The sequence below is a fragment of the Lagopus muta genome, chromosome 15, assembly GCF_023343835.1.
Source record: "Lagopus muta isolate bLagMut1 chromosome 15, bLagMut1 primary, whole genome shotgun sequence".
NCBI classification, from domain to species: Eukaryota; Metazoa; Chordata; class Aves; order Galliformes; family Phasianidae; genus Lagopus; species Lagopus muta.
In genome coordinates, this window is record NC_064447.1 from 2,845,035 (window position 1) to 2,853,450 (window position 8,416).

An 8,416-nucleotide genomic window follows, 5' to 3' on the forward strand; every position below is an offset into this window, starting at 1 on the left:
TTAGACACAAGTGAAGGCATGGAGTGTTTGGAATTTGGGGTTTTTTTTGGAGTTGCTATGCAGTAGCACATCTTCAGGGTGGGGACAGATGTGTTCTGGTAGATCCAAGTCCTGTGCTTCCTTTTCTGTGCGTTGTCTCTCGGTTTGTTGGATTTAAATGAATTAGAACTTGAGCAAGTGTGTGAAGTCCTGAATGCACAACAAAGCAAAGTGCTGCACTTGCAGAATCTGTGAAAGTATGCTTTATTTTTAACACATTTTATTCAGTATGAGACTTGGAAGCTGAAGTACGGTGAGAAGGAAGAAGACACAAATTACTGTATGTGTACACTTAAAAAAATCAAGACTATTTTTAAAGCACGTTTGAAATCTGTTTCCTGCTGGGTTGGTTTCTGATTTTTGTCCTGAAGATGGGATGCATTTAGCACAGTGTGGCTGATCTCAGGCTTTGGACCAAAGCTCTGTTACTGACAGCAGCTGTGCTTTGCTTTCAGCTGCAGTGAATGGGAGAGAGCTCGATAAAGTCGAACATCTTCCCCGTGTGTTTCTTGCAGGGAAGCCAGGGTGACAGCAAAAACGCCAAGAAAAAGAACAACAAAAAAACCAACAAGAATAAGAGTAGCATCAGCAGAGCTAACAAGAAGAAACCCAGCATGCCAAACGTGTCCAACGATCTGTCTCAGAAGCTGTATGCCACCATGGAGAAGCATAAAGAGGTACTGTCAAAACGTGCTGCGTGCAGGGGAAACTCGATTCCTGTAAATAGAGGCGTGATGATAGAACTGGAAAATTAGGGGCAGTAAAGCTTTTGATTATGCTGAAGGTTTCTTGTAGTTGTGTAACGACGTATTGGTGAGATTACTATAAGCCAAGTCAGTTAGATCACATTTGCAGCATTGTGTTTCTGCAACAGAACACAAGCTTTTCCTGCGAGATCACCTAACATCACTGATTCGTTTCCCTCCCTCCCGTTTATCTGCAGGTCTTTTTTGTGATTCATTTACATGCCGGGCCCGTAATTAACACTCTGCCTCCCATTGTGGACCCCGACCCACTGCTGAGCTGTGATCTGATGGATGGGAGGGATGCCTTCCTCACCTTAGCCAGAGATAAGCACTGGGAGTTCTCCTCGCTGCGCCGATCCAAGTGGTCCACGCTCTGCATGCTGGTGGAGCTGCACACCCAGGGCCAGGACCGCTTTGTCTACACGTGCAATGAGTGCAAGCATCACGTGGAGACCAGGTGGCACTGCACTGTCTGTGAGGTATGTGTAGATCCCCTGGGACGACTTCTCACCTGGATGTCCTCAAAATTAACCCTGTCCTGATGTAAGCAGTGTGAAGCTTTAAGGGAAGGCGACTGCCACTGTGATTAATCTCTTCTAGAGTAGATGCCTTTGTTTTTCTACGTGGGAAGCTGTAGTGTGCTAGAATGGCCGCAGGGGAATTGCTTCCCGTGTCATCAAACTCCTCTGCATAGGCAGGCTTCAGCTTATTGTGGCAGAATTTCAGGGCAGTGATAGTGTCAGAGTAACCTGAATCTGCAGGGCTGGCTCATCCATGTTAAATTGATGACCACGAGACAGTTGGCTCCACGTTGCATGTGGTGCTTGGCGTTGCATTGAGTGCAGCCAGGCAAATGCAGCTGGGCGAGGAGGCTTTTCAATTCTGCCCAGCATTAGAGGCTGCTTGCCCTTTGGATCAACCCAAATAATTGCTCCCTAACCTGGCTCTATACTTCTGATGTCTGGCCCTGTTACAGTATAGATCACTTCTACTGAGCTGTGTTAGAGAGCAGTTAATTACGTGTGGAGTCACACGGGTGGGCGTGAGGGGCAGGTATCCTCCAGAGGGCTGCTGATGACCTCTGGCTGTAGCTGAACTAAAAACTGTTGAATAAGTGCAACCTCGTTTTCACACTGGAAGTTATTGCCAGCCTCGTGGTTGAAGAGTCTTAATTAATCCCTCTGAGGAGAGCGCTGAAGAGGGCTTCTTGAGGCAAGGCTGGAGTTAAGCAGTGAAAGGAAGTGTGGCCATTAGGTTTCTTCTGGCTACTTGTGTGTAAGGGGGGATTATCTTTCTCTAGCAGAAAAAAAAAGCATGCAGGGCAGTGAGAACGTGGGTGTTTGAGCGGGTTTTCAGATAAGTGTCTGTCCTGCCATGAAACTTGCACTTGCTTCAGGGGCTATTTTAGAGATTAAAAAACGTATTTCAGGTCAGTAATTATTAGTCAGTAATTACAGCAAGAATGGAGACAAACCCCTGGTTCTTAGCGCTTCAGAGCTGCTTGCACTGTTCTGGCTCCCCTTGTGTAAGTGCTCTGGTAGATGTTCCAGAGACGTAAAGTTGCCATCCTCAAAAAGGGGGAAAACCCACCAAGCCTACAGCAGAACAACCAAACCTGCAGTGTCTGAAAGTGAAGGCACGGTAGCAGTGCCTGATTGCATTATTGCCCTCCATGGGGCCTGGGACTGGAGCTGGCTTTGCTGAGGCAGCTGATGGTGCTTCTGCCCTCCTTGCCCAGCTCTCCCAGTCGATCCCAGTGCTGTGTGTGGGCTGTGCAGCCACCTCTGCACCTCAGTGCACCCAGCATAAATGGAAACCAGCAGCTCTTCACAGCACAGGGTGGCTGTCTTGCCTCTGTTGGGCTGTGTTTGTGCCTGCTGAAACCAAGTGTGCTTCCACGCCAGGGTGGTGTTGCTCTCCCCTCCCAGTGCCGCAGGTGGAGCTTTGCAGACAACTGAGCTCTGGATTTTCTTTGCTTTCAGGACTACGACCTGTGCATTAACTGCTACAACACTAAGAGCCATGACCACAAGATGGTTAAGTGGGGCCTGGGTCTGGATGATGAGAGCAACAGCCAAGGGGAGCAGCAGTCGAAGAGCCCCCAGGAGTCGCGACGGCTGAGCATCCAGCGCTGCATTCAGTCCCTTGTCCACGCCTGTCAGTGCCGCAACGCAAACTGCTCCTTGCCATCCTGCCAGAAGATGAAGCGGGTTGTCCAGCACACCAAGGGCTGCAAGCGCAAGACCAACGGCGGCTGCCCGGTGTGCAAACAGCTCATAGCTCTTTGCTGCTACCATGCCAAACACTGCCAAGAGAACAAATGCCCCGTGCCATTCTGTCTCAACATCAAACACAAGCTCCGGCAGCAGCAGATCCAGCACCGCCTGCAGCAGGCTCAGCTCATGCGCAGAAGGATGGCTACCATGAACACCCGAAACGTGCCTCAGCAAAGTTTGCCTTCTCCTACCTCAGCAACGCCTGGTACCCCCACTCAGCAGCCGAGTACGCCGCAGACGCCGCAGCCTCCTCCCCAGCCCCAGCCTTCCCCCGTAAGTATGTCACCGGCTGGCTTTCCCAACGTGTCCAGAACTCAGCCCCCCACCACCGTTTCAACAGGAAAACCCACCAACCCGGTCGCCGCACCTCCACCTCCGGCTCAGCCGCCGCCGGCCGCGGTGGAAGCAGCTCGGCAGATCGAGAGAGAGGCCGCCCAGCAGCAGCAGCAGCTCTACAGGGTCAACAACATCAACAACGGTTTGCCTCCCGGTCGCCCAGGGCTGGTAAACCCGACGGTGGGTTCGGTGAGCCAGATGCAGCAGGTCGGCATGAACGTGGCGCGGCCCGGCCCCGTCGGCGGCGCGGTGATGTCCAACATGCAGGCTGGGCAGTGGCAGTCGCCTCCGATGCCGCAGCAGCAGGCGATGCAGCCGGGGATGGCGAGGCCGGTCATCCCGATGGCGACGGCGCAAGCAGTGGCCGGGCCGAGGATGCCAGGCGTGCAGCAGCCGCCGCGGAGCATCCCTCCAAATGCACTTCAGGACTTGCTGAGGACCTTGAAATCGCCGAGTTCTCCGCAGCAGCAGCAACAGGTTCTTAATATCCTTAAGTCCAACCCTCAGCTTATGGCAGCTTTTATAAAGCAAAGAACGGCCAAATACGTGGCTAACCAGCCCGGGATGCAGCCGCAAGCGGGGATACAGCCCCAGGCCGGCATGCAGCAGCCGCAGACCGGCATGCAACAGCCGGGCATGCACGCTCAGCCGGGATTGCAGAACATGAACGCGATGCAAGCAGGAGTGCAGAGACCGAGCGTTCCTCCCCAGCAGCAAGGGATAGGAGCTATGAATCCGCAGGCACAAGGAATCAACATCATGAACCCCGGCCACAACACTAGCATGGCGAGCATGAATCACCCGCAGTACCGAGAAATCCTGAGGAGGCAACTGCTGCAGCAGCAGCAACAGCAGCAGCAGCAGCAGCAAGGAGGGGCTGGCATGGCGGCGGGGATGGCCGGCCACAGCCAGTTCCAGCAGCCCCAAGGGCCGGGAGGTTACCCTCAAGCCATGCAGCAGCAGCGGATGCAGCAGCACATATCCATACAGGGGGGGTCCATGGGACAGATGGCTCAGATGGGACAGCTGAACCAGATGGGCCAGCCCGGCCTGGGGGCGGACGGCACTCCCAACATTCAGCAGGCGCTGCAGCAGAGGATCCTGCAGCAGCAGCAGATGAAGCAGCAGATAGGCTCTCCGGGCCAGCCCAACCCCATGAGCCCACAGCAGCACATGCTCTCAGGACAACCGCAGGCGTCTCATCTCCCCGGCCAGCAGATCGCCTCCTCCCTCGGCAGCCAGGTGCGCTCCCCGGCGCCCGTTCAGTCTCCCCGCCCCCAGTCCCAGCCGCCACATTCCAGCCCGTCCCCACGGATTCAGCCCCAGCCGTCGCCGCACCACGTCTCGCCCCAGACTGGTTCCCCCCACCCGGGACTCGCAGTTACTATGGCTAGCTCCATGGATCAGGGACACTTGGGCAACCCGGAACAGAGTGCAATGCTTCCACAACTAAACACCCCCAACAGGAGTGCGTTGTCAAACGAATTGTCTCTGGTCGGTGACACCACCGGGGACACGCTAGAAAAATTTGTGGAGGGTTTGTAGCATTATGGGAGCATCACTTTTATTTTTGGGGGGTTCTTGGGGGTTGGTTTTCTTTTATTTTTCCTTTGGTGTTCTTGGACATTTTGTACTGAGAATTCAGACATCCGGGCTGTTTTGGATCCCGGATGGAACTGCTGCTTCCTTACACGGGGAAGGACGAATTGCTGTTTAAAAGAAAAACACACACACAAAAAAAACCAACAGAGCGTGGAAAAAAACCACAAACAACAAGAAGAAAACAATACAAAGAATATATTTTTTGTTAACGCCAGGCAGTTACAGGTATCTGGTCTCTTTTGTGGGTTTATTTGGTTTTTATTTTTTTGTTGCTGTTGACTCATACCTTTTTTTTAAACGGGGGGCGGGGGGGTGAAAGCAAGTTCATTATATTCATATTTTTTATTTGTATTTCCAAGACGTCGCGTCTCAAAGAAGAAAAAAAGAAGAATATTCACAAACTGTTGGCTGAGGCGGGGCGGCCGCCCTGGGAACGGCTCCTTCTTTTCTACAGCAAACTGTGCAGGCGTTGGAGGTGTCAGGTGGGAGATGGGACGGACTCCCAGCGCCCGGAGCCACGACCCTGGGCTCGCAGATGTAGAAATCGTTGCTTTGTTTCTCTGATAAAACTGGTTTTAGGTGAAAATAGGGATGATCACTCTTAGCCCGTGCTGATTTGAATAGAGAAGAAGCATTCTTTTCTTTCTTTCTTCTATGTGAAACTTGAAATGAGGAAAAGCAATTCTAGTGTAAATCATGCGAGCGCTATAATTACTATAAATAAGAAAATCCGAGAAGATTCAATCACTGTATAGAATGGTAAAAAACAAAAAATACAAAAAAAAATACAAAAAAAAACTCATTTCTTACTTATAATATCATATTGTTAAATAAACTGTGTGCAACAGAAAAACAAAAAGGGTGGTCCTTCTTGAATCCATGTACATGGTATTAACACTTAGTGTTTGGGTTTTTTGTTATGAAAATGCTGTTTTCAACATTGTATTTGGACTATGCATGTCTTTTTTTTCCATTGTATATAAAGTATTGCTTAAAAAAAAAAAATTGATATAAATTACTGAAGTTTTTAACATGTATTCTGTTCTTTAAAAAAAAAAAAAAAGAAAAATCCATGTAAGAATGTGGAAGGTTTTTATTTATTTATCTATTTTTGGATCATGTTCTTTGTACGACGGGGCTGCGGAGGAGCGGCGGGGCTGCGGGGAGCGCTGCCTGCTGGCCATGGCTGCAGGGCCGGGAGGGGAGCGCAGGGGATCGGTGCCCCAACCCTTTAATGCTGACAGGCCTTCATCCATGAGGGGCAACTGGAATAAATTATTAACAGCCATTGCTTTCTAAAAACCGCGTTAATGGAGAGAAGGATCACCGGCGAAAGGAGAAAAAAGAATAGAGGATGGAGTGAATTCTAGGCTAATTTATTTAGTCTATGGTAAAATATGAACCTATTGACTTTAACACTATTTTTCTGCTGTTAACTCTGAGTCTAGATTTGAGGGTTTTCTGTGGAATAAAAAATAACAAATCATGTACATGTTCCCTTTCATATCCCGTCAGCTCACGCTCCTGGGCCGCTGCCCCCCCCCTTCCCACCGCATTCCTTCCTTCCAGTTCCAACCCAGGGCCGCTTCCCCCCCAGGCCGGAGTTGTGACAAAGCCCACGCGTGGCCCAGGGCTCCTCCAGCCCGGCTCGCAGCAGGTCAGCATCCCCTGCAGCACTGCTGGGCGAGGATGGGGGAGCAGCGCTGCTTTCTCTTGAAAGCTCTTTTATCCCCGTGCTGCACACGGCTGCGCACTGCAGCGCTGCTCCCTCCTGAACTACAGCGAGGCTCTGCTGAAGTCTTTCTTGCAAACCTTCAGCTGTTGGACCTTCATCGCCACCGCTGGGTTCGTCTGCCCACACGGCTGTTTTCAGCAGTTCTGTGTGTCAGAATTTGGGGCTGGGTGAGGTCAGCGAGCACCAACCCGAAGCTAATCCAAAAGCAATCACTGCTTAAAAGGAAACGAGCTGGGAAGCCCTGATGCTGTGTTTCGTGCTGCGTACTCAAAAAGGGGGAAAATACTGTATTTGTGATCAAAGAGAGGAAGCCTTGAATGTGCTGGTGTTTCTAATAAAAGCTGGTAAAACTGCTTGGATTGAAGGATGCTTCCACCTGGCTGCTGAAGCAGAGCCTGACCCAACCCAGGCTCCTTGATTTCGGATCAGAGCAGCAGGTGTGAGCAGGGAGGCACAGAGCTGAAGTGAAACATGCAGATGCAGAGCTTGGGTTGCAGATGAAGGAAGCTTGGCCTGCTTGGAGCCTGGGTACAGAACTCAGTGTGTCTCAAGTTGGGCTTGTTCAGGTCCTTGTTTTGATGGGGCTGTGCTGCTGGTAAGGAACGGCACTGCGGGAACACGAGCATCTACAGTGCAAGGATGTGTTTGGTGCTGGGTCCTCGTGGCTGCAGGTGGTGGCTGAGGCCTCCTGCCTTACAGACTGCTGAATTCTGGAGGGAAAAGAGCTCAAATCTGAACGTTGAGCCGCAGCTCCTCGTTTCTACCTTTCCAATGCACTGTGCTTTCTGCTGCTGACCCAGCTTGCCACTGTGACAGCAAGGAGCCGTGAGCGTGTTTCTTGTGGCAGATAACAGCAGCTGAGGTTTTATCTCCACGCTTTTTGCTGCTGCTTCTCCTGCATACTTCAGAGCAGGGGGGTGAGGGGCTGCCGGCGGCAGCAGGCAGGAGGAGGAAGAGCCGTCCTGCAGGGCACGCAGCAGGTACAGAACGGTTGGGGACAGGACAGGAATCCCTTGCTGGAGCCAGGAGCGGCCCATGGCTGCGGCAGCTCCATGTGCCTTTGGGTCAGCACGCAGGGAATAGAAACGAGCCTCAACAGAGCAAAGGATCCCCGCCAGATCACCTGGGGCCGCAGGCTTCCTGCAGGAGGGCAGTTTGTGGCTCAATGGTCAGAACGGAACCAAAGCAGGAGGGCGGGGTGCAGCGTTCCACACGCGCGGCCCGGGCCGCAGCACGGCGGTGCGCTGCGATCAGACAGAGGCGGCGGCGAGGAGAGCAGGTGGGGGGAAACGGTTCGAACGGGCTCGGAAGTCATTCGGGGCTTGGGCACAACGCGGGGGTTCCGAGGAGAGCAGGGGGTTTGTTCCAGGCGGAAGCGCAGCCCAGCGGAAGGCGCCGGCAGCGATGCAGAGGCTGCACCGGGATGACTGCAGCCGCCGCTAACAGCCGGCAGCGCCACGTGCGACAGCGGCGCCAGCCAGTGCGGAGGACGGGCTGCAGGCACGAGGCCCTGCGCGCGCGGCTTCGGACTCGCAGCGCTGCCTCTGCTACGCGCTCGCCGTTCCCTCGCGAAGGGATCGCGGGTGTCGGGCAGCGCCGCGCCGCCTCGGCGAGGCTCGGACGAACACCGCCCCGCCGCGGGGCGGGAAGGCGCAGCGGGAGGTGACGTCAGTGGCGCGTCA

The 8,416-nt window shown here is 53.0% G+C and overlaps 1 protein-coding gene across 7 annotated transcripts in view; it reads left to right on the forward strand.

The window, feature by feature from the left end:
- LOC125700672 (CREB binding protein) overlaps positions 1-8,131 on the forward strand; it is an 80,163-nt gene extending 72,032 nt beyond the window's left edge. For 2 of the 7 annotated variants that reach the window (XM_048961729.1, XM_048961731.1), the window contains exons 29-31: positions 555-716; positions 983-1,264; positions 2,768-8,131. In XM_048961729.1, the coding sequence (XP_048817686.1) occupies positions 555-716; positions 983-1,264; positions 2,768-4,942 (2,619 nt within the window). In that variant the 3' untranslated portion in view covers positions 4,943-8,131. The remainder of the gene's footprint in view (positions 1-554; positions 717-982; positions 1,265-2,767) is intronic. The other 5 variants (XM_048961728.1, XM_048961733.1, XM_048961730.1 and 2 more) reach the window with 3 other exon arrangements.
- Positions 8,132-8,416: the final 285 nt, after the last annotated feature.